Source organism: Trachemys scripta, chromosome 18 (assembly GCF_013100865.1).
Source record: "Trachemys scripta elegans isolate TJP31775 chromosome 18, CAS_Tse_1.0, whole genome shotgun sequence".
NCBI lineage: Eukaryota > Metazoa > Chordata > Testudines > Emydidae > Trachemys > Trachemys scripta.
In genome coordinates, this window is record NC_048315.1 from 4871204 (window position 1) to 4897204 (window position 26001).

The 26001-nt window shown below is 44.2% G+C and overlaps 3 protein-coding genes across 4 annotated transcripts in view; all 3 read left to right on the forward strand.

The window, feature by feature from the left end:
* The first annotated feature begins 69 nt into the window (after positions 1-69).
* On the forward strand, positions 70-11818 carry PRR11 (proline rich 11). Of its 2 annotated transcripts, XM_034752948.1 has the most exons (10): positions 70-366; positions 3008-3122; positions 3607-3760; positions 4490-4612; positions 6402-6647; positions 6943-7038; positions 9190-9302; positions 9423-9482; positions 9568-9664; positions 10713-11818. In XM_034752948.1, exons 2-10 carry the CDS (start codon positions 3013-3015, stop codon positions 10779-10781), a joined length of 1068 nt encoding a protein of 355 aa, XP_034608839.1. In that variant the 5' UTR covers positions 70-366; positions 3008-3012; the 3' UTR covers positions 10782-11818. The 2 variants fall into 2 exon arrangements, with proteins under 2 accessions (XP_034608839.1, XP_034608840.1); XM_034752949.1 differs by lacking the exon at positions 70-366 and having other exon boundaries at positions 2887-3122.
* A 698-nt stretch (positions 11819-12516) lies between these two features.
* SMG8 (SMG8 nonsense mediated mRNA decay factor) lies at positions 12517-21526 on the forward strand. Its single transcript, XM_034752759.1, has 4 exons — positions 12517-14246; positions 16780-16925; positions 18254-19129; positions 20597-21526. Exons 1-4 carry the CDS (start codon positions 12542-12544, stop codon positions 20792-20794), a joined length of 2925 nt encoding a protein of 974 aa, XP_034608650.1. The 5' UTR covers positions 12517-12541; the 3' UTR covers positions 20795-21526.
* A 2533-nt stretch (positions 21527-24059) lies between these two features.
* GDPD1 (glycerophosphodiester phosphodiesterase domain containing 1) overlaps positions 24060-26001 on the forward strand; it is a 31715-nt gene continuing 29773 nt past the window's right edge. Inside the window, exon 1 of the mRNA XM_034752431.1 lies at positions 24060-24262. Coding sequence (XP_034608322.1) covers positions 24124-24262 — 139 coding nt within the window. The 5' untranslated portion in view covers positions 24060-24123. The remainder of the gene's footprint in view (positions 24263-26001) is intronic.

The window sequence follows — 26001 nt, forward strand, 5'->3', positions numbered from 1 at the left end:
TATTGGCTTCTCCCCTCCCACTTTTTAATCTGATTGGTCTTTTGTAAAACAAACACTCTGGCAAACTGATTGGTTAAACTGAAACCCTTCCAACCAATCGTGAGGCATCTTTCCTTCGTGTGGCGCAAGATGTGCTGATGGCAGATGAGAGCTATGCTGGGATTGGTTCTTCTCCCCGCCTCCTTATCATGTACACGCTTGGCGTCGACTGGCTGGACCTGAATTCGCTGTAACCAATCAGAGCTTGGATAGCTCTGGCGGATGTCGGGCTCCGTGGGAGGCAGAAGAGAGCTGGGCTGCGATTGGCTTAGGGTGGCTGGTGTAGCGATTTTGAATTGCAGGGAGGTTGCTCGGACCGATGAGCAGGTAAGTAAGTGAAGTGGGGGCGAGCCGAGTGGCTGGTCACTCCCCCCCACCCGGGGGGCACAGAGGGGCGGGGCGGCCGAGGGTGCAGGGGGGGGGGGCACGGCTGGAGTACAAGGTGGGTAGTGAAGGGGGTCAGAGCCCGGGGTTCTGGGGAGGAGGCCTATGGGGAAAGCTTGAGGGTGCTGGGAGGCTCCCAGAGCGATGCATGCCCCGCTAGGCTGGTGGGTATCCTGCTGTAGGGAGGCAGTGCAGGCTAGAGACCTAGTTATCTACCGTCTCCGGGCCCCGGGGTGCTAGGTGCTGGACACATACACAGGGGAACCACAGAGTTATGAACTGACCAGTCAACCACACACCTCATTTGGAACCAGAAATACACAATCAGGCAAAAAGAACAGGAGTACTTGTGGCACCTTAGAGACTAACAAATTTAAAATCAGGCAGCAGCAGAGACCCCCCCCCTCCCGCCCCAAAAAGAAGCAGCAGCAGCAAATACGGGCTGTACTGTGCTAAATGTAAACTACTAAAAAAAAGGGGGGGGGGAAAGCAGCATTTTTCTTCTGCATACTAAAGTTTCAAAGCTGCATTAAGCCAAAGCTTTAAACGTTTGAAAGAACCACCATAACGTTTTGTTCAGCATTACGAACAACGTCCATTCCCGAGGTGTTCATAGCTCTGAGGGTCTACAGTACAGAGTAAGGCATGGAGCTTGCCTCTAACTAGGCAAGATGGACAAAGGGTGGGAGAAAAGCATTTTGTTTCTATTTTACAGCTGGAAAAATTGAACCCAGTGTAAGCACTAGTCTGGCATCTTAACCACAATAAAATTCTTCTCTAACTAGAAGCTGAATAGAGTCATGCTAGCTGTAATAATAACCATGTTACGGTGGGACCTCTTACTGCAAAGGGTCCCAAATTGCCTTGCAGATTCCCATGCATACACTAGACCGGGGTGGGCAAATTTTTTGGCCTGAGGGCCACATCAGGGTTCCAAAACTGTATGGAGGGCCAGGTAAGGAAGGCTCTGCCTCCCCAAAGAGCCTAGCCCCTGCCCCCTATCCACCCCTTCCCATTTCCTGCCCCCTGACTCCCCCACTCAGAATCCCTGACCCATCCAACCCTCTCTGCTCCTTATCCCCTGACCGCCCCTATGTCTAATAGGCTGCAATATTTTGATAGCTCCAGAGTTGCTCAATTAGAACATCATAAGAAACTGTGCTGCGCTCTCTCATAACCTTTATGTGTAGTGTAACTGTAGACGTGTCAGTCCCAAATACAGAAAATGGTCCATTAAAAGTTATGACCTCACCCACCTTGTCTTTCTAAGAATCTTTACAAAAATTCAAACTGAAAGCATTCACTTGCCATGGCTAGTAGAAGCCAGGTAATCCTATTAGAGAGCCTGTGCCTAAATTCTCTTATTTTAAAACAATTAAACTAAAAATATTAACATGCATATTTGTTGGATGGAGGTGGGCTTTGCCTTAAGGGCACCAGTTCAAATAAAAGTGCCTGTCAGTAGTGATTGGCAGTTCAACAAACAGCCATCAGGTGGGAATGGCTATGTATAATGAGTTGATAGGTCAATTAGGGATCTCTTGTTGGCATTCTCAGTAGAGAAGAGGAAGATTGAACAAGCCAAGGAATATGCACGTCTTTCAAAACAGTCCTGTGCCATGGAGGACAAAGAGGTCACTCTCTTGGCACCCGTGGAGCAAGCGGTGCATTTTACATAGGTCCTGGATATATTATATTTCCATATCTTGTGCAGAATTATATGATGATTTCCTCTACCAAATCTATGATTTGTTCTCTCTTCCCAATATTCCTTGTCAAAAATTCGATGGTATGGGATGGTTTAAAATGGGAGAGTTTAAAATGCCAGTTTCAACATCATTCTATCAGCTGTTTTAACATGTACAAATTCTCTCCAGGTGATCACAGAAATACTTTAAAGGAGGTAATAATTAATGTTTCTAAGTATTACTTCTGTTCAAACAAGACAATTCCAAATATCTTAAAGTAGGATTTATTGACATGCATCCCTCGTCTTTTCCACCTTCTTGCGGCAGCTCTGCTCTTTAATAAAAGCAGGATTATTCATAGATTCTAGGACTGGAAGGGACCTCGAGAGGTCATTGAGTCCAATCCCCTGCCCTCATGGCAGGACCAAATACTGTCTAGACCATCCCTGATAGATATTTATCTAATCTACTCTTAAATATCTCCAGAGATGGAGATTCCCCAACCTCCCTAGGCAATTTATTTCAGTGTTTAACCACCCTGACAGTTAGGAACTTTTTCCTAATGTCCAACCTAAACCTCCCTTGCTACAATTTAAGCCCATTGCTTCTTGCTCTATCCTTAGAGGCTAAGATGAACAAGTTTTCTCCCTCCTCCTTATGACACCCTTTTAGATACCTGAAAACTGCTATCATGTCCCCTCTCAGTCTTCTCTTTTCCAAACTAAACAAACCCAATTCTTTCAGCCTTCCTTCATAGGTCATGTTCTCTAGACCTTTAATCATTCCTGTGGCTCTTCTCTGGACCCTCTCCAATTTCTCCACATCTGTCTTGAAATGCGGTGCCCATTATAAACTCTTGTAGAGTGATTGAACTGCTCTTGAACTTGGCTCCCTAGAAATAATGGCAAAGTATAAGCAACGCCGGCGGAAGCTGCGGGCCCGAGCAAAACTTCTAATGAACAAGAAGGGAGATGTCACTAAACTGCAGTGCTTGAATCCTCTCCCTCAAAGGTAAGCTCACATTACATTTAGTTTTCTCATTAACCCAATTCATAGGTCCATTGCTAGTTCCAAAGAGTACACTGACTCACAGAAATTGGAGATGGAGGAGACTTGTTGAGTCCCATCTACTTCATGGCCTGGCTGCTGCAGAATTGTTCCCTCTTGTACATCTTCCAGTGTCCTTCCTATCCAATCTAATTTTAAATGCCTCAGGAAATGGGGTTTGGAAAAGAGTTATCACAAAATCTCAGTAATTGGAGCCTAAAAAAACCTGTTGGGAAGATCTTATTCCTTTGCCAGGGCAGGAATGTTCCCTACAGTGTAACACAAATTTTCCTACCATCCCCTTCCCTTGCACTGATGTGTACTCCAAACTCACCTGTTATATTGACACTTCTAAATGACCAACTGATTGACCACTGTTACATTTTTGGATGGCTAAAATGATTTATTTAGTTACTTGTAAAGTTAAATTTGAAATTTTCTTCCACAGGTTATTGGATGGTCTTCCTCCAAATCCCCCCCACAGCCAAAGTAGCACTTTCTCAGTCTGGCCATTAATCCTCCCCAGCGTAAAGGATGCAGTAAGGCCCTTGGCAATGACAGCATCATCTTTGTATTGGTGGTGCCAGAACAGTGTTGCACAGGTATGTTTTCTAAATCTCTATTTCTGTCTGAGATTACCATAGTGCTCTGTGCATGTGTACAGTACCTAACTCCAAAATTAAGGTGAAAGTTCAATTGTAGTTATTGGAGAATCTATAGCTTTGGAAGGAATTATTAAGGTTCAAGTAGGGGGGTATCTGCTGGGGGAATAGGTATGGTAAAAATGCCCCAAATTAAGGTGGCATTGAGATTGTATGTGAAGTTGGAGACTTTAATGCAGTATTTGGAGGATTTGCAATGACAAAGGACCCAGCTTGTAACTCTTGATAGCCTAGGAGATGTTAGTGCATGACCCTGATGGGTCAGACCAAAAACATACTCCTAGAGTTCAGAGTTAAAATTTGAAACCTTATTGAGCATCTGCAGGACAACACCTTTCCAAAGAAATGTGGTCCATCGTTCGGTTCCTGATGGTTTACCAGTTTGCAGCCACCTGCAATATTCAAAATTAGCAAATTATAAGACGAGATCTTATGAATGTAGCAGGTCTGCTTTTCTGGTGTACTCTGACCCAAGGATGGGAAAGGAAAAAAATGAGAGCAGATTTGAAATGGCCTATCCATGTTTTTTCATGCCACTGAATACAATCAAAAGAGTTTTCACTGACTTTCAATGTGAGTTGTGCTCCCAAGTCCCTTAGGTACTTCTGAAATTTCACACCATTGTGTTTAACTCTGAAAATAGTCCTCTGGTTTCTTTGTGATGCTTAGAGTTTTGAAGTCATCAAAGACACCATATTTCCTTCACGGCTCTACCTGCGGCAACTGAACATGCTGAAGCAACAATTGGAAAAGCTGGAAATTGAATTTTCCAGACTACAAGGAGTGATCCAGGTCAGTCACATGTTAGTCCCATTAGCAGTGTGATTTTTCTCATATTTGCTAAGCTGGTGGTTTTCAATCTGGGGGTCCACAGACTATTCCTAAGATTTCTAAAGGGGTTCACATCTCCATTCAAAACTTTTTAGGGGTCCACAAAAAAGTTTAATAACACTGGCCTAAGCATTTAAAGATCTGTGGTCAGTCATGGAGACTAAAAGTGTTTGTGCTATGTGTATGCTAGGGAAGGGACACCATTATCTTGAAATCCAGTCAATTAGACAAATATTCAAAGTAGTTTTCAGGTTCTACGTGTATCCCTGAATCTCTCTGTCAATGTTTGTGGCTTTACAACCAAACTTTCCTATTCTTCAAAGATGTCTTTTCCCTCCCCTACTCCTGTGTGAAAGACCTGCTCAAACAGGTTCAATAATGTCCTGATCTGGCAATGGGACTGTGTGTGCCAAATTGATTCTCCACAGAGCAAAGCATTGTTAAATGCACAAAGTACACCAACTGGAAAAAAATAGAGTAATGTTTTGCTCCATCTTCCAATGGCTGAAGATGGTGTTTGCGACAATGGTAGGTAAAATATGTTTAGAAATTATATATATATATATATATATATATATATTAAGATCTTCACTGTGTTTTGGCTATAATGGTTGTTAGTAATTTTCCATAGTAAAAGATGCTGTTGAAATGAAAGCTGCAGCCTTGCAACTTGCTCCATGCAGAGACCACTATGTCTATATAGAGCCCCCTCCCCAAATTTAGGGTTCAAGGAACTGGTGAAATGGAAGAAGTTGCAGGAGTGGGTTCTGAATCACTGGTCGAACTTTTCTGCCTTTTTAAAAATTCTCCAGCCCATGACATTCCCTGATGACAGAGTAACTATTATTATTATGGCCTAAATATTTCCCCCGATGATGTTTAGTAGGATATAATTGGGTCACACACTACATATAAACAAAAGTAGGGAATGCTCTCTAAGTTGATGATCAAATGAATTTAGACAATGAAGCTTGTGCCCCCAAGTCACAGCGGTGCTTTTGAAAATCCCACCCCTAATATGGAATAGAATTGCTAGAGAAATGTATAAATTCAGGTTTGGAAATTATAGGGCCTGTGTAAATACAAAATATCTTGCATTTCTTTGGATCTCAAACTTATTTGATTGGGCCCCCCTTATTTGTATTTGTAGTCATTTACCCTCCCCCCAAAGTACTACCACCCAGCTCTGCAGGTGGAACAGAGAGCAGTGGCTAGGTGCCCAGCTCTGAGGCACAATAGCAGCAGACTTAGCGCCCCATTGCCACCCTTACTTCTGCGCTGCTGCAGCCACCCTGGGGCTGACAGCCAGAGCCCCATCGCCACTAGGTGAGGGACTGGGGTTGGGGGGGGGGGGGGGGGCTGAGCCTGGGCTGCCTTACGGTAAGATATTGAGCAGGGGGGAAAGAGACCCCGGGTGGCAGTGCCCCGGCTGTCACCTTTATCCCAGCCACCTGGGGCTGACAGTCAGAGCTCTTCAAAAAAAGAAAAGCACACTGGGTTGAGAACCACTGCTTTAGCTCCTTTCATTGCAAATCACTTCATGTTCCCTACACATACAGCATCACTGAAATACTGCCACCCTGAGGCTGGAAGGCAGCAGTTAGCCAGCTTGATGATCACTCCAATAGCAGGCACATTGTGGGCTGGGCATCCTGGATCAATGGAAGTTATGAACTCCATTCCCTAAACATTCCTATTCTTTAAACAGTTAATTTAATGTTCTTTATTTTGTCTTTTTTTTTCTCCTCAGATGAGTGGGACTGTTGTTAGTTCTTCAGAAAACTCTCCTTGCCAAAGATGTAATAAACCATTACTAGCTGTTCCTGCCTGTGCACAAATCAGCTTGGCAGACCCGGTATCCCTGTCTTCTGCGGGAATGCTGCAACCTGCATCTGCTCCTCCTCCTCCTCCTCCTCCACCACCTCCTCTTCCTCCACCACCACCACCACCTGCACCTTTGCTACTCAAAAGGGGCAATAGCACAAAAGCACTTCAGGTAGGGAGTAACAGAATTATTGTATTTCTTCAAAAACAACAAGGAGTCCGGTGGCATTGAAGAAGTGGGTTTTTTACCCACGAAAGCTTATGCCCAAATAAATCTGTTAGTCTTTAAAGTGCCACCGGACTCCTTGTTATTTTTGTGGATACAAACTAACCCGGTTACCTCCTGATACTTGTATTTCTTCAGTTGGTCTTTGATGGATTTTGGTACGAAGTGAGGGAAACATGTCTTATGAGAGTCACACAATTTGCTGATTTTACCCTTCGTTCCAACTTCCCCTTGTTTTCAGGCTACATCAGTAAAAGATGGGCCCATACAAATAACTCTCAAGGATCTCCTGAATGTGAAACTAAAGAAGACACAGAAGTACACAGAAACAGACCAGGTAAACCAAAGGACGTGTATAACTGGATAGTGCTATTCTGGGGCAAATCCTGCCTGCTATCAAACCAATGTCTTCCACTGTGTATTGGCGGGAGCCTCATGCAGCAGTTGTAGAACCCCTATATACTGGGTAGCCTGGCTCCATAGTGGCTTTGTGCACACTGGGGATCTGAGTGCAGGATTAATGGTTCTTCTGAGCAGATACGCAACCTTTTCTCCCCTCAAGTCTGGAGTAGTAGCTGTGAAGCAACTCCTTTGCTTGGGTGTGGGGAAAGATTGCCCTCAGTGCGTACTCCATTTGGTTGGACTGTGCATTATACCCAGGATTTGTGTCTTGAAGTTCTGTTCTAACAAATAGAATTCCTGGTTTCCCAGGACCATATCAGAAATGGCTGCCATTAACGGCTAGGGCCCTATCAAATTCACAGCCATGAAAAACACATCATGGACCATGAAATCTGGTCTTTTGTGTGCTTTTACACTATACTATACAGATTTCACGTGGGAGACCAGTGTTCAAATTGGAAGTCTTGACCCAAAAGGGAGTTGTAGTGGGTCACAAGATTATTTTAGGGGGCTTGTGGTATTGCCACCCTTACTTCTGCGCTGCCTTTAGAGCTAGGAAACCAGAGAATGGTGGCTGTTGGCCAGGTGCCCAGCTCTGAAGGCAGTGCCCTGCCAGCAACAGAGCAGAAGTAAGGGTGGCAATACCAAACCATGGCACTTTTACTTCTGCGCTGCAACTGGTGGCGGCTCTGCCTTCAGAGCTGGGCTCCCGGCCAGCAGCCACCGCTCTCCAGCTGCCCAGCTCTGAAGGCAGCGCCACCGCGAGCAGCAACACAGATGTAAAGGTAGCAGTACCACAACCCCCCCCTACAATAACTTTACAACCCCCCAACACTCCTTTTTTGGTCAGGACCCCTACAATTACAACACTGTGAAATTTCAGATTTAAATAGCTGAAGTCATGACATTTATTATTTTTTAAATCCTGTGACTGTGAAATTGACCAAAATGGACTGTGAATTTGGTAGGGCCCTACTAATGGCTAAATAAACAAACATTTGCTAAGTCAAGAAATCTATATTGTTGTTCAGCCTCAGTTGGTGTACAGCTGTAGATCCAATGAAATCAGTGGGGGTTCGGTGCCTAAATACCTTTGAGAATCTGGGTTGTAGAGACCAGAATCATATTCCTGATCTTTCTTGGCTTCTGCACAACTTCTCTTGTTCTCATTTAGAGCCATGCATTGAATTTTTCAGGCCATAGTTTTAACCAAGGCTAGTGCCTGTACTCTTGTTAGCTGAAAAATTGCATTTGACAGTTCAACTCGCAAACATTCTCCTAAAAATAAACTTAAGCACCACCTATTATTCCTGCCTCAAGGAATATTTCCTATTGAAGTGCTGAATATATGCTATGCCCTTTGATCATTTCCATCTCTTGTGTGAAGTTGTTTTAAATAATTTATTCATTCATATTCTTAGCTACTCTATTCTTTTGCTTATGTTGCCCTTTATAGTTCTAGACAACACGTTTTGGGGGTAATGATGATAAATCCAATTAATAAAGTAGTTCAGTGAATACATTACGACAGATTTTAGATTTCAGCTAATAATCATACTTGGCAGATCTATATAAACCTTCAATGCGCTCTGCAAACATCGGATGAAATGCATCTCTTATATTGAGTTCATTCAGAAACTTCTGTGGGCTCACACCAAAGTTGAATTTGGGCTCATCGACTGATTAATCCTATCTCCAAATCCGCAGTAAGATATGCGAGTAAATATTGTTATCCTAACTTTGCAGATGGGGAATTTGAGGCAGAGAGGTTAAGTGACTTGCCCCATGGCCACAGAGAGCGCCAGGGTCAATGCCTGGTGTGTTCCTTTTTAGTTTAGGGTAATAGCATCCAGCATTCCTGTAGCTTTCTGAATTTTAACCATATATGGATATTTTTCCTTGTACAATGTGTGCACAGGAGTCTTCTATAAAATGGCTATTTTTGTCCATGGTACATTAAATCTTAATGACGCAAAACAGCTGATGAGCACTAAAAACATGCAGGGTATAAATATTAAATAGATTGTATGTTCTGTGGGGGCTTTTAAAATGTATTTTTGATAACATTTTTCTTTTTTAATTTTAGGCAGGATCACCAGTGAAGAAGCGCAGGTCATTAATTACAGTCTCAGATTTACAAAGCATTAATCTGAGACCTAAATCCAAGCTCCTACCAGCTCCCATTACAAACCTCCTAATGTAAGGAACTTTCTACATTCTTTCATGTCACAGGGAAAAGATGGTATATGTTCAGAATAATAATCATCGTTGATAGTTCTTCAAAAATGTTGGTTTTAACATTTTGTTGTTTTTTATCAGCACTCCCAGCAAAAATCAAATAGACCTTAGAAAACATCTTAAGAGAGTCAATATTCAGAGGTAACTTCCTTTCTGTTTTCTTTTGTTTTTTAATTAATCAGAAATTTAAGAATAATGCTCCTTCCCATTTTTACGATCTCTTCAGGAGTCCTGGTGGAACTCCATTAACTAACAAAGAAAACATGGAAACCGGCACTGGATTGACTCCAATAATGACACAGGCACTGAGGCGCAAATTTCAGGTAAGACATTGTGTTTGTCAGTTTCTTGTTGCAGAAAGTTTGGTTGGAGTTTTAAAAGCCCAGGGTAAGATTTTGTTCCAAAATGTCATCATATAGCTTGGCAGTGGGATGTGAAAGCTCTTGGTGCCTCATACAGCTGAGCCCATAATTACTATGACTCATAATAGTGACACTTATCTCGAATAAAACTTTCCCCCCATAGATCTTAGTGGTTTATAAAGGAGGGTCATTATTCCCATTTTACAGATGAGAAAACAGCCATAGAAAGGTGATGTGATTTGACCAAGATCAACCAGGAGGTCATGAGCAGAGCTGGGAGCAGAAGTCTGGTCTCCTGATATCCAGTCGACTGCCTCATGCTACCTACCACTTAGTTAATGTATGTTCAGTACTTTGAGAATGTAAAGAATGCTAGAAGTGCTAAATATTATTTGTAGCATACAAAACAAACTTGAATCTTGGAATTTAATTCAAAGCATAATCAAGTGCTCAAAATAGATGCACAGCAGGCGGGATTCTTCATCAATGTGGCCTCTGCATCCTCCTACGTGTGGGGAACAACACCCTTGCAGAGTCTCCCCCTGTGTTCCCTTCTCCCTTAGAGTTCTTTTCTCAGAGGATTTTAAAATTTAGGAGGAGGAGCTGAGGTGATAGGGGTTGGATGGCACTTCTATAACTTTGATTGCAAACATTTGGGGCTCACATGAGGTGGGGCTTATTTAGGGTGCTGCTTTCTAGATGTCTCTGAGGCTCAGTGGTTGCAGGAGTACACCCCACAAGTGGGAATATGCAGAGGTTCTCAAAGACTATGATTATCATGGTGGTAGCAGCTTTTTGAACATCAAAACTACCCAAAAAACAATAAGTTAAAAATAAGACTGCTGCTGACACTGGAAAGAAACCAAGGATTACAAATGTTATACATGTTAGGAATCCTCTTGGACTAGGTGTTCGCTTACAGTTAGGATGCGATGAATAAGAATTACCCACTAGTAAGTATGTAATTGTTTCTGAAATCTAAATTCTAACTTGGTTCTTATTTTAACAGATGGCTCACCCAAAGACTCCCTCTCCAGCTCGGTTACATACTGCAAGCAGCTTTGATGAACAAAACTAGATCTGTGCTGCAATATTTTTATGTCAATTGAGCGTCAGGTAGCTACTTGTCTAACCCCAATTTTGTATCACTAAGGGGTAAACAATTTGTTTTTTTAAAAGTAAGTTTAGCACACATAAAAAGTGCCATTTTGATGGTCCTTGAGAGGGAAGTTTTCTATCCAAGAAGGTACAGCCTTCCCCAGAATGTCCTAATGTGTCTCAGTCTTCACACTGGGGTACCTCTTCAAATGATGAGAAGAGAATGAAGTCTCTTTGGTCCTTTGGAACATTGACTTCTTCTGAAACTTCCAAAAGTGCTGTCTTTTTGTGATATAGATGCATATATACAAGGAAGTAATTTAAACTTAATGTTGTTTGTCTTACATTTTTTTAAAGATGACTTTGGCAATATTTGTAATGTTAGAGGAAAAAAATTCAAAAGAGGAAAGTAATTTAAGACTCCAGTGTTTCCTGTAACAAATAGGTTAGCAATTTTTTTTATAAATAATAGTTATGTGGCTCAATAAGAAAGTATTATTACTGTTTTCTAGCATGTACCATTTTGGCTTGTGTTTACATTAACATACCCAATTTGAGACACCACGGTTTAGTGTTTAGAGCCAGGGGACTGGAAGTGAGGAACTCCTAAGTTCCTGGCTGTCCCACTGACTTGCTATGTGACCTTGGGCATGGTCACTAAATGTGTCTCAATTTCCCCATCTGCAAAATTTGGCTTATGATACTGACCTCACGGGAAGGTTGCGATAATTAATTAATAATATTTATGAAGTGCTTCAAAATGGAAAGCTCAGAGGTCCTAATTGGTGTTTTAGGAATGGAATGAACGTGCTTGGTTCCTAAACAAATATGTAGTTACTGTAAGCCACCTTAAACTCCTACTGCCAATATCCAGTCTTGTTTATTATAATTATTACATGTTTACACTGCATATTTTCCACCAGTGATTACACATTTCCTCTTGTATTAACTTGAAACTAAACCACTGAAATAGCCCTGATCATTCTTTTTATATATAAAAATAAACATGAATGTTGACAGGCTGGAGTTTATTTTCTTGTAATTGAATATGCAAACATAGGTGCTAGAACTAGGGGTGCTGCAGGATCCCCTGGCTTGAAGTGGTTTCCATTATATGCAGGGTTTACAGTTTGGTTTAATGGCTCTCAGTACCCTCACTAAAAAAATTGTTCCAGCACCCCGTAGGCAGTTTCGAGGGGGAATGAGCTGGAACAAGTGGAAATTTCCCTAGAATTCCACTTGATGTGGCTTCTGCAAGTTGCAGTAGAAAGATCCGTCAGACCCCTTGCTCAGTTCCATAACCTAGAAAGGTCCCCCCACTGCTCATTGGAAGGGCTACAGTACTAGTCAATTGTTTGCAGGATGGTTTTAGAAGTTGGGCTCTTACAGGTACCTGTTTCCTCTGGATTGTGGGTGATTTGAAGGGGAGTTGCTGGGTGCAAGTCTGGCATAGCCTCTCTCCTCGTGGTGCTGCTGTTTGATTGGGGATAACCAATCTGCTCCCTGAACCTCTTCTTCCCTAGTTCCCCCCCTCTTCTTCTGTCCTCCCCGCACCCACCCAACCTAAACCCACGTGGCTGAGGGCAAGGTGAGGGCAGCTGCGTTCCTACTGCTCAGCATCGCCCAGAGTTATGAGCATGCGCATTAACACTGGCGGCTTCTGGAGTTACCGCGCATGCTCTGCTGTGGCGCATGCCCAGTAGCTCCGAAGGAAGTCTGGCCCATTGGGCTGCCGCGGCGATGACTGTGCCGGTGAGCCTGCGGGAGCTGCTGCTGGCTGGGGGCGGGGGCGGCGGCGGCGGCGGCGCGGAGGGGAGCGGCGGGACGGGTGCCCCCGCCCCCGGGGAGGAGGAGGTGTGTGTGGTGGGCATCTTCGGCAAGACGGCCCTGCAGCTGAGCTCCGAGAAGGCGGCGCTGGTGAGCACCGTGTGCGACCGGCAGGTCTTCCCCCTCTTCCAGCGGGAGAGCGCGGGGCGCGGCGGGGCCGAGCCCAGGGATGGCGGGGAGCCCGCGGCCGGAGACGGGGAGCCCGCCGCCGCCCAGGACTACAACCTGCTGCAGGCCTACTACAGCCAGGAGAGCAAGGTGCTGTACCTGGTGCTCACCTCCATCTGCGACACCCCCCAGCTGCTGCAGGCCTGCAGGGACCTCAGCGCCGGGGACGCCAGGGTGCCGGGGCTCGGCCACCCCCCGGGCGCCCCGCTGCCCCATGCCGAGGCCCATGAGTTCTGGAAGCACCAGGAGAAGCTGCACTGCCTGAGCCTTCTCTACCTCTTCTCCGTCTGCCACATCCTGCTGATGGTGCACCCCACCTGCTCCTTCGACATCACCTATGACCGTGTCTTCAGGGCGCTGGATGGGCTGAGGCAGAAGGTGCTGCCCTCCCTCAAGGCCGCCATCAAGGACTGCCCGGTTGGCAAGGAGTGGAAGCTCAACTGCAGGCCGTGCCCGCCCCGTCTCCTCTTCCTCTTCCAGCTTAATGGGGCCTTGAAGGTGGACCCCCCACCAGGCAGGGGGCAAGACCTCTGCGGCCAGCTGGAGAAGCCCCCACCCAAGAAGCATTCACCTAAGAGGAGGTTGCAGCATGCCCTGGAGGACCAGATCTACCGCATCTTCCGTAAGAGTCGGGTGCTGACCAACCAGAGCATCAACTGCCTTTTCACTGTGCCTGCTAACCAGGCCTTTGTCTACATTGTGGCTGGTGGGGCCCAGGATGGAGAGGACCCGGTGGCCATGCTGCTGGAGCAGCTCAGGAGCAACTGCACGATGAAAGAGACCGATTCCTTGCTGGCACCCACCTTGGCGGGGCCCAGGAGATATCAGATGATGAGACATGGCAGGCAGCAGTTGTCCTTCCATGTTGAGAGTAGCAGTAGCAGCTCCAGCTCCTCTGGGCAGTTGGTGGACTGCACCCTCAAGGAGTTCCTATGGCAACATGTAGAGCTGGTGCTCAGCAAGAAAGGCTTTGATGATAGTGTGGGGAGAAACCCTCAGCCCTCTCACTTTGAGCTTCCTACATATCAGAAGTGGGTTGCTGCAGCTCAGAAATTGTATGAAGTGGCTATTGAGGGGAAAGATGATGACCCAGCTTCCCTCACTGGGGAACTGACCTCCAAAATTATGGGAAGCATCAAAGTCTTGGAGGGGTACCTAGATATAGACACTAAGTTTTCTGAAAACCGTTGCCAAAAGGCTCTCCCCATGGCCCACAGTGCCTACCAGTCCAACCTGCCCCACAATTACACTATGACAGTTCATAAGAATCAGCTGGCACAAGCCTTGCGTGTGTACAGCCAGCATGCCCGGGGACCAGCCTTTCACAAGTATGCCATGCAACTTCATGAAGACTGTTACAAGTTCTGGAGCAACGGGCATCAGCTGTGCGAGGAGCGAAGTTTAACTGATCAGCACTGTGTGCATAAATTTCACTTACTCCCAAAATCAGGTAACTAAGCTCAGTTGCATTAGGATCCTTTTGCAGTTTACGTTTACAAGTTTTAAGCCATAAAATGTTTTCCTATTTGACTGGCCACTGAATTTTAAAACTGGCTTTATTTTAAAAGAAATACTATTAGGTACAGTAGATTATAGACTCTAAAAATAGGTCTTGTGTCTAATGTTAATCTTTATGCAAAGTGCAGGAGTGATGGGTTTAGATTCCATTTCTCTGTTTATTGAAGGGATGGTTATAGCAAAGGCTGTGTTGCAGCATTCACTTAATTATCCCTACTGATGTGCCCACTCCTGATTGGGAGTGTCCACTCCCAGGAATTGAAAATAGTTGAGTTTCCATGGTCAGTTCAGCCCTTGCTGTCTGTGCAGAGACTGCCAGTTGTGGTGTGTAATTTGCCTCTAGGTGTGTAATGTGTATACGTGGTATGGGACCACCAAACTCATTTCATAGAGGACAGAAAACAGTAATCAGATCGTGGTAAAAGGTGTATTAGAACTAGTAATCCACAAGTTAAAGGCTCCATACCCTATTCTCAGTTCCTTGTGTCATCACTTGCCCCCCCAAATGTAACTTTGATTTAGAACTCCTCCCCCCCAAAAAACTGATTGCTACTTGGTGTGAATAAAGGTTGCAGGATTGGACTCATTAATTACTTGGGTTCTCTCCACGCTAGTTGGACATATAACCTTAGAATCCTAGAATATCAGGATTGGAAGGGACCTCAGGAGGTCATCTAGTCCCACTCGCTGCTCAAAGCAGGACCAAACCCCAACTAAATCATCCCAGCCAAGGCTTTGTCAAGCCTGACCTTAAAAACCTCTAAGGAAGGAGATTCCATCACCTCCCTAGGTAACCCATTCCAGTGCTTCACCACCCTCCTAGTGAAAAAGTTTTTCCTAATATCCAACCTAAACCTCCCCCACTGCAGCTTGAGACCATTACTCCTTGTTCTGTCATCTGCCAGCACTGAGAACAATCTAGATCCATCCTCTTTGGAGCCCCCTTTTAGGTAATTGAAAGCAGCTATCAAATCCCCCCTCATTCTTCTCTTCTGCAGACTAAACTTAGGAATCATTAAAAAGGGGATAGAGAATAAGACTGAGAATATAGTCTCTTATCTGTCAGAGGATGGAGATGGATGGCAGGAGAGAGATCACTTGATCATTGCCTGTTAGGTTCACTCCCTCTGGAGCACCTGGCATTGGCCACTGTCGGTAGACAGGATACTGGGCTAGATGGACCTTTGGTCTGACCCGGTACGGCCTTTCTTATGTTAAACAATCCCAGTTCCCTCAGCCTCTTCTCATAAATCATGTGCTCCAGCCCCCTAATCATTTTTGTTGCCCTCCGCTGGACTCTTTCCAAATTTTCCACATCCTTGTAGTATGGGGCCCAAAACTGGACACAGTACTCCAGATGAGGCCTCACCAATGTCAAATAGAAGGGAATGATCACGTCCCTCGATCTGCTGGCAGTGCCCCTACTTATACAACCCAAAATGCCGTTAGCCTTCTTGGCAACAAGGGCACACTGTTGACTCATATCCAGCTTAGAAAGATGGTTTCCTAGGGAGGTGCAAATGCTATTTTAAAATAGAGCCTTACTGTGCAAGGAATATATATAAATAGCCAGAAGAACCATTTGTCCTTACAAGCAAGAACTGGTAAGTGTCATGGTTAAGAACGTGTGTTCTCTTGCTTTCACCTGGTAAAAGGACAACACAATTTTCACACTCTTAGATCTGGTCACTGGGCTACAGCACACTGTGTACCACCCATGATTACTCTGCAGGCCTGACTGAGCACCAGTGGTTAACACAGTGACCCAAAACAGCCTCTTCAAAACAATGTATTGTTTTATCTTAACAGTAGGAACAAGGCATAACAAGAAAAAAGGATTTCAACACAATAAAAGGTCTATATGCATATTTGCCTTACTTAAAGGTTTAGTAGTCCTAGTTAATCCCTGACCCCTTTGCCTCTAGGGATTGGGGTTCAGTCTACTCCCCAGCAGTCTTTGTCTCACTTTTTCCTATCCTTCAAGGACCATCTTCTTATCCATCCAAACTTCACTGTTCCAGTTTCCTCTGCTTGGATCCCCCTATGGGGACTCCCAAGCCAGATTGTTGAAATCAGCTTGGTCAGAGGTCAAATGTAAAGTAAATGGTAGTTGCATTGTTTTTTAAATATTGATAAATGGGGGGCTATCTATCCTCTGCTTAAATTAACCCCTTGCAGTCATATAGCCAACACAATAACAATCAAATGGTGGAACATAAATTATTACATAGCAGCTCCACATCCTGCACAATAAGCAATTGGCAAGAAAGGCAGCTCAGTGTGTACAAAGGGCCTTTGTAACTGGTTGTATAACAAACACAAGGAAGGGGTTTGGCAATTTTGGAAAGTAATTTGGGGGGGAAGTATGAGGGATCATTGCAGAAGAGGGTTGAAGATAGCCAAATTATACAAGTATCTCTCCAGATGGGGTGAAGCAAACACCAATTAATCTGTTACTTTTTCAGGGGAAAAACCAGAGCCAGATAGAAACCCTCCAGTGTTGTATCACAACAGCCGGGCTCGCTCCACTGGTGCCTGTAACTGTGGGAGGAAACAAGCACCCCGGGATGATCCCTTTGATATCAAAGCAGCCAATTATGAATTCTATCAGGTAATCATTAGCTTTCCATTTTTGCTTCAAAGGAAAATATTATTTATTAAGCCATAGCTATGCTTGTGCTATACAAACAAGGCACAGCTTATCCTGAAGAGTCCAAAGAAAAAGTTAAGAAGTGACTTGATTGTGGTCTATGAACATCTGGGGGGGGGGAGAGAAAAAGTGATTGGAAGCGGAAGCTAGCCAAATTCAGACTAAAAATAAGGTGCATATTTTTAATAGCAAGGGTAATTAACCATTGAAATAATTTGCCTGGGGATGTGGTGGATCCTCCGTCACTTGACACCTGTAAATCAAGACTGGATATCTTTCTAAATATTTTATAGTTTTAACAGACGTTATGGGCTTGATGCAGGGATTACTGGGTGAGATTCTGTGTCTTGCGTTATTCAGGAGATGAGGCTAGATGATCATAATGCTGCCTTCAGGCTTCAAAATCGGAGCCTAGGTCTGAGACAGACAAAACAGTGCAGACACAACTAGTACCTAGTGTTCCAATAAGAGTTAGAGCTGGCATGGGAGTACTGCACAGCCTTTTTTTAAAATGGTCTTTGCATTAGTTTATGTTAAGGAGGGATTTGATGGAAGAAAATGAGTCCTCTGACCACAAGGCGAGAGAGAGACCTAAGTGAAAGGGGGGCATGGGAGAAAGAAGGGCGTTTTAGGCTATTTACATATTACTTTTTTCTTATCCTGCTCCTGTAAGACCCAAGCAGCTTTTACTCCTATTGCCTTAACAGCAGTTGAGTACTCAGTACCTTGCAGGATCAGACCCAAGCCATCTGAATAGCTTGGTGAACAACCTATTCATTTTCCATGAAAGCAGTAAACTACGGGCTTTTCTACAGTCACAAATTTGTACCACTTTGACTATACTAGGATAGTTAAAGCAGTACTGTTCTGTACCTTCCAGTCAGGGGTTCAGCAATAATAGTATCGAGGTGCTTATATTGGTGTAGCTTATAAGGGAAGGTGTAAGGCACCTTTATACCAATATAACTGCATCCTCACTAGGATGATCTTTAACTGTTTGTGTAGAAAATCATACCCCTAACCAAAATAGTTATACTAGTACAAAAACAGTGTGTGGACCAGGCCTAATCATAACAGTTATGTGCATAGTGTCTGTAGTTCATTCAGAAGTGCACTGGTTCCCACTTCACCAAAAGAGAGCCTCTCAATATTTGCTTGAAGCTAGATTGCATTGCCTTGTTAATACTATAGCTTATTATATTAAACTGCATTCAGTTAGTTTTGTGATTCAGAGCTATGTGAACATTGAGACTACAGATGACAAGTTAACTGTGTTCCATCTTTCACAGCTGCTGGAAGAGAAATGTTGTGGGAAACTGGACCACATCAACTTCCCGATATTTCAGCCGAGTACACCTGATCCAGCACCAGCCAAGGATGAGACCTCACCTGCCCCTCCAGAAGGAGAAGCTGAGAAACTTAAAGAAAAAGAGCCTCAAACCCAGGGAGAGAGCACCAGCCTGAGCTTAGCCCTTAGTTTGGGTCAATCGACGGATAGCCTGGGCACCTACCCAGCTGATCCTCAAGGTGGAGGAGACAATGCAGAGGCTCACGGGCAAGCATCAGAATCTAAAAGCGAGAAGAGGCCAAGCTTGGTAGATCGCCAGGCATCCACTGTTGAGTATCTTCCTGGCATGCTCCATTCTAATTGCCCTAAGGGCCTTCTTCCCAAATTCTCTAGCTGGTCACTGGTCAAACTTGGCCCTGCTAAAGCTTATAACTTCCACACAGGCTTAGACCAACAGGGCTTCATCCCAGGAACAAACTACTTAATGCCTTGGGACATTGTCATCAGGACAAGAGCTGAAGATGAGGGAGATCTAGACACTAATTCCTGGCCTGCTCCTAATAAAGCTGTTCCTGGGAAACGAAGTGCAGTTGTAATGGGACGAGGAAGGAGGAGAGATGACATAGCTCGAGCCTTTGTTGGATTTGAATATGAAGATGCCCGTGGTCGGAGGTTCATGTGTTCAGGGCCTGAGAAAGTCATGAAGGTGATGGGTGGTGGGCCAAAAGAATCTGCTATAAAAGCCCTTAATTCTGATATGCCCTTATACATCCTCTCATCAACTCAGGGACGAGGACTTAAACCATATTATGCTCAGTTTATAAGACTCTTTGTTGTAGTGCCAGATGCTCCACTGCAGATAATACTGACACCTCAGGTAAGAAATTAAAAATAGAATCTAGCCACCTGTAAGTGACTGTAGGAACTGCAAAATGTAACTCTAAAAAGTGTATTAACAACACTTATTATGGGACACACAAAGGAATGTAGGATCTTTCATCATTGAAGAGGTAAGAGTAGATAATCCAAGAAGTTCCTTCCAACCTGAATCAGGATTTAATTACAGACACTCCCTGTTCTGGAACGCATTGCGTAAGTCAAATTTTGAGTAAGTCAGGAACGTATACCCGACAATTATGTTTAGTCTAGCAAAATGAAGGCTGAGAGGAAATATGATTGCTGTCTATAATTGCATTGGGCATGGGCATCAGGGATGGAGAAGAGCTATTTGAGAGAGATAGGTTGGAAATTTAGAAGGTTTCTGATCAGAGGAGTGAGGTCCTAGAACAGCCTTCCAATAGGAGTAATGGGGGCAAACAACCTATCTAATTTTAAGATGGAGCTTGATAAGTTTAAGAATGGAATTGTATGACTGATTTGCCTGTGATAGTAAGGGACTGGACTCAGTGTCTCAAGAGGTCCCTTCCAGTGCTATATTCCTACAAAGCAAACAGAACCTGTTTTAGAGGAGATTTTAAAGACCCACGTACTAAATTGTTTTTTGTTTTGCAAGTTCAAGCAGGAGTAGTAATGATTAAAGCTACACACAGCAGTGAAATGGCACCAACTACATACACGAAACGCAGTAACTTTACTTCAGTGGTTAAGATTCAGTTTTGTAGTCTAATCTTTCAGACCCGCATTTAACTTCCATGAGTTTTGCCTGTGTATGAGCTGCAAGATCAGGCCCTAATGGTGATATTTCAAAATTCCCCTTTAGGGTTGAATGTGGATGAAATGGCAAGGAAAAAGCTAAATCAACTAGTGATACTTATGCCTATAAGTGATATGATTTCTAAGGCCCTTGTCCACCCTGTGAAAATCTAATATGCCTAAGGAAAAAATTATACCACATCAGTTCTTGACCTGGTTAAGACACCGCTCAGTCTTCTAGTGCAGTTGATAAACAATATTTTAAGTGCTCTTGAATCACGTTACGGTCCTGAAAAATCCAAGGTGGTAGAACAATTTGAGTCACAGTTGAAGCTGTGTATTCTTGTCTGCACTACACAGATGCAACTGGGTCCCTAAATGTAGATTTTTTTTTTTTTTTTTTTTTTTTTTTTGTAGTGTGAAACAGGGCCTTTGTGATCTGATGCCAAATCTGTTATCTTAAGTTCAGCATCTTGATCACACTGGGGTTTGAAACTTATTTCCTTTCTGGCAAGAACAGCATTTAAACACAGTCTTCTAAAAATGCACTAAAGTGGCTTCAAACTGCATTTTAGTAGAGACTTAATAGACCAGTGTGGATTTAGTTATTTGAGAGGGTTTTATTCCAATAGTTTGCTGATTTTATCTTTTAAAGCACTTAACATATTTCCTACTCTGTTGTTTTTTTCAGGTTCAACCAGGGCCTCCGCCTTGCCCTGTATTTTACCCTGAGAAACAGGAAATAACCCTTCCGCCTGATGGACTGTGGGTGCTGCGATTCCCTTACGCTTATGTGACAGAACGTGGACCCTGTTTTCCTCCTAAAGAAAACCAGCAGTTAATGAGTTATAAGGTTGTTCGAGGAATACTAAAAGCCATTACACAATAAGAATTATTCTGGTACATTGGTCCTGGTTTAAGGTGACTTGTTTTTTCAATCCAAATTATGGATTTTGATTCCTGACTGTTGATACTTAAACAGTAATCACTGCTTGGTATAGTGAAACCACTGCATGTAAAGTGAATAGGGTCCAGATTCAGACTAAAGATCTGAGTATCAAAGTGGAGAAAGGAACATGACAACTTTCTCTGTTTACCAATCAGTTTCATATGTAGAAACCAGCGACTTTTAATTTATCTTTATATGTCTGAGCCTGTGTCCCTACATGTTTTCATGAGTCAACTCCTTGTCCCTAATTACATATTTAGGAACTTATATTAAAATTACCCCTGCTTGGAATCAAGCTGTTACTTGTCAGATGGAGACAGTGAGAAGAGAATCTTTTTCTGTCTCTCTAACCTGCCTTTTTAAATCAAAAATATGGACTCTTATTGTGTTGTTAGCAGAAACTTTGTATTTGAGTTTTTAAAATGTAATTACAGATATCTTTAGTCATTTTTGGATTTGTCTTCTCAGTTCCATCAGAGCCAGGAACCCTGTTCATTCAGGTCAGACATATTAAAAAAAAAAAAAAAAAAAAATTAAAAATAGGTGTACATTTGTGGATCAGACAACCAGATCTTGTTTTTGAACATTATCTATCCAGTGCCATAGCTGTGGCCATAAGAAATCAGCTCCTACATCTGAGTCATGCTTAGGTGTGCTTAAAAAAAAAAAAAAGACAAAATACTGACAACTGAAACCCGTTCTAAAACAAGTTTAAAAATTAAAAAACAAACAAAAAAGCCCTAGTAGCATATAACAAAAGGGTAGAATGTCTCCCAGTTTGCACTACTATTGCAATTAAAGCACAGAACTGGAATTGTGATGAGTGGGTTCTTTTCCCTTCCAATTATTTGCCATGTGAAGTAAATTACTCAAATGGCTGCTTCATTTTCTGAACTATAAGATGCGGATAATACCTCCCTTGCTTCTTGAGGGCTGCTATGTGACTTAATGCATGAAAGTTTAGAAAGTGCTTTGAGATCCTGGAGCAGAAGACTTAAGAAGGAGTCAGATTACTAAATTGTTCAAACTTCTTCATACTGCAATTGAATAGAGAAACATCATTGAGCGGAGAAGAATTTGCATACACAAACTGAAATGATGTTTAAACTGTTACTGGAAGAAGAAAATTCCGCTGGAACCAAAACAGCTGATAACAGTTGATGGTGCTTGTAAAATATCATATGTGAAAGGCACTTATGCAGTATAACACTTATGTACAAGAGTACAGCTGTAGAGAGATTAGAGCAGCTGGCCCATTGGAAGGCTCTTCCATCTCAAATAACTCTGAAGTGAAGGGGTTGGTTTTCAGAGAGTCAATCTTATATTCAGATTGTGTATATGCTGTCATTGATCATAAATTACTGAACTTTAAAGAAAGGTAATCTGTTTCATTTGAGGAAGAATGTGGAGTGGAAATAACTTATCAAGGATAAAATGGTGCAGATTATGTTGTCTCTGTGGAATAACTATTTACCAAGATTTTGCCATAATTGATAAACTCATAAGTGATCAGTACATGAAGACTGGGTTTAGTGCAGTTTTACACATATTAAATGGCCAAATGCAGCTTGTTTCCAATTCAAGAAAAAGAACAATCAATCTTTCCTAAACTCTTAACAATTTCCTATCCAGTCTCCATTCATTTTAAATGTCTAATTGTCTGAAATCTATCAGACTTTTAGATCTTTATCCCACTTTTGGCCTTGGTATGTTAGTTTCCCTCTAATCTCTTTCAGGGGGCATTGTGAGAGCTGGTGCACTTAAACTCCAGCGTGAATGGAGGATTATGATAATGTAATAGGCACTGAAGGTCTCCCTCTATAAAACAAGCAAAACATTACACAAATTCCTGGGTTTATGGTGTTTATTGATCACACCTGGCCTATGTCACATTGGTACTGTCCTCCAAAAAGGAAAGTTTAACAGAGAGATTATTTTTGTTGATCCCAGAAACCATTCTTGCAATAGTTTAAGTATGATTTTATTTTAGATGGGGTTTTACAGTGCTGGTTATTAAACATCCATCGTGCTTTCCATAAGAAGAGGCGTTTACAGGCACACTCAGTCAATTGTACTTCAGTCACTTGTTTTACACCTGTTGAATCACAAGCAATTGGCTGTTTCCAGGCTAGCCACCCTCTGCTGATATTGACCCTGTGTCCATATTAGGGCTGCGTTAAACCCAGTGATGTGCATGTGACTGGCATCTTTAATCAAAACATTCTCAATCATCTCCATTTCTGTGCGGGTGCTACCTCTTCCATCCCAAGTAGGTGAAAGGGGTAGCACCTGTGGCTGCCTGGATGATGGGATGGGGGAGAATGTAAGGATGCCCCTAGGCAGAGGTTTAAGGGCTGTAGGTGAAAAGTTATAAAACTTGACACAAATGCTTGTATGCTGGGTGAGGGAAAGAGGTGATTCAAAGATATGCTCTGCCTAAACCACTGGAGAAAGCAGGAGAGGGTTTGAGGTTCCCCTCAAAGGTTGGGGGGAGGAAGCCTAGAGGAGCACCCCCTGCTGAGGTGAAATGGGGGCAAGTCCCTCATCTATGAGGGATGGGAAGGGGAATTCCTTCCATAGCATAAAGTTCCCCTGTGCTGTGTGACAGGGTTTAATCTTGGTATGGGGAAAGAAAGAGGTCTAAATACTCTGATGAAGGGAGGAAATGAAGTGAATGAGTCCTCCTTGGGGGAAGAGCCCTCTCAGGGAAGATAGAGGCTGGGGGGGGGGTTAACCCCATGTGTGCAACAGCAGGGTGCAATCTGTGGGGAGGTGATTAATCCATCTCCTGGGATGGGGGGAAGGGTTTTGAGGTTAATTTCCCTCCTCTGTGTGGGGCAGGGAATGACGTCAGGGAAGGTGAGAGCCTGGAAAGGGGGATTAACCCCCACTCCCTGGTGTATAGGGCAGGGCGAAGGGGTTCACTCCCCCCTTGCAGTGGGGGGCTGAGTCCCCTGGGGGCAAGAAGGGGGGTCAATTCCCCTCAATGGGGGCTAGAAGGGGGGGTGAGTCCTTGAGTGCAGGGGACTGGACTAGATGATCTCTCGCGCTCCCTTCCAGTTCTATGATTCTATGAGCCCCCAAGTGTTAGAAGTGGGTCAGTTTCCCCTCAAGGGAGGGCCGAGCCCCCTTCTCGCGCGTGCGGCTGCGCGCCTGCGCTCTCCATTCCCTCTCCCGGGTTGACGGGGGGGAGTGGCTGCGGCTGCGCGGGGCGGGGCGGGTCTTTGCGCGGCTGCCGCAGGCCGGCCGGCTCGGTGGGAGCGGGCAGGATGGCCGGCGTCGCCCTGTATCTGGTCTCTACGCTGGGCGGCTACCTCCTCACCTCGGCGCTGCTGCTCAAATGCCCGGGACTGCTGCACCGGCCCAAGCGGCAGCGCTTCCGCTGCCGGCACATCTCCCACCGCGGCGGTGAGACCCGGGGCCGGGGGCTCGGGGCCCGCGCGGCTCCTGCGGGGGCTGGGTCGTTTCCCGCCGTAACCATGGGGGGGCCGGGGTCACCTCTCGCCTCAAGGGTTGGGGGGGCGGGGGATTACCCCCCTGCCCGGCTTTCCCCCATTCCTCCCCGGCCCGATGGTGGGGGACTCCCCTCAGACCCCTCTCCCCACGGCCCGGTCCTTGTTCTTGTGGGAGTGGGGGTCAGCCCCTAGCCGGGCTGTGCCGCAAAGGGCTTGTAATCCCCTAGGCTGACGCGCTGTGTTTGGGGCACGCCGATCTGCCTGTTTCCTGGGGCGGGTTGGCTCTGCTAGGCAGCTGATAGCCAGCTGTGTGTGTCTGGCTGCGTGCAACCCAGCGATTTCCATTCGCACTGGGTCTCTCTCTTCCCCCCTCCCCCTCCAAATCTTCTCCCCAGCACCCCATTTTTATCCCCGCCCCACCGCCTAATTGTCCTTGGTTTCAGGGTTGAACAAATTCTCCAACTCCAAGCAAATCTCATATGGAGCCACCTGGCTTTGCGTGGAATCCACATTTTGGTGGTTTCTACCCGAAACTCAAACCCGGCCCAGATTTGCTATATGTTTTTCTTCTTTGTGAAAAGTGTGATCTAGTGGGGAGAGCAGGGCGTTGGGAGTCAGACTTCTGGGTTCTATTAAAATAATGGAAACATTTCCTAAAACCTATTTTTTTACCAAATCTACATTTCTGATTAGTAATTGACCTAAGTAACTTTGCTCCTACTGTTTTCTAGGGTATGTTAGTTAGCATATAACCAGCCTATTGATTTACCTCCTCCATAGTTGCGCCAGTCAGCAGCTTTAAAAGATAATTCTTATTCAATAGGATGGTTATCTGTTAGGCACTTCTATGTAAACAACCTTTACCCAAATGAAGGATAGTGTGTGTATATGTTGTGTAGTACAACTGGGGCAGTAGTAGTAACCTTAGGATACTGAAACAGCTAGTTCACCATGTAAGACCAATACTGTGAGAAGTGAGTTGGATGTATATATAACATAGTGTTTGCTAAATAAAACTTCTTCAATCTACTGCTTTGGATATATTGTCAGGCCCTTACTGTGTTACCACTATGAAATTCAGAAATCAAGATATCTCTTAACCTGTCTGAGTTTCTCTGTACGGAGATGGCTGATCAAACTCTAACCGTTCTATCTCAGTTTACAGCACCTGCATAGAAGTCCTCATCCATTATTTGTAGATAATCTTCCATTGGTCTAAATTTTGAAATGGTAAATCTGAAAGATCAGTAACTGAGCCCTGATATTCCATGCTAGCATCCATGCAGGCTGTGCAGATTGAGTTGCAGCCCATTGAGTTGTAAGCCCATTGCTTACCAGTCACACTCATTGCAAATAGGCATCCACTTTGTTACGTTTTAAATTGATAATGAACTATATTTTCTTGTGGTCATTGGGGGTTTGTACCGAATCGATTATATGTACGAAGTAGAGGGAGGAGAGCCTTCTTGTTTCATATATGTTTTTGTAGAATTCTGTCATCTTCTAACTCATCCATGGGCTCTGTTCATGGCTCTCGTCTGCCCTACATTGATGTTCTCTGAAGTAGAATGTGAAATGAAAATCTCTAGATGTGGCCACTTTGGCTCAGTGCCAAGTATGGCAGGGAAGGAGGTCTTTGCATTTGTTTGGACCTTTGGCTTTATAGCTGACATACCAAGTAAGTAAGCAGTA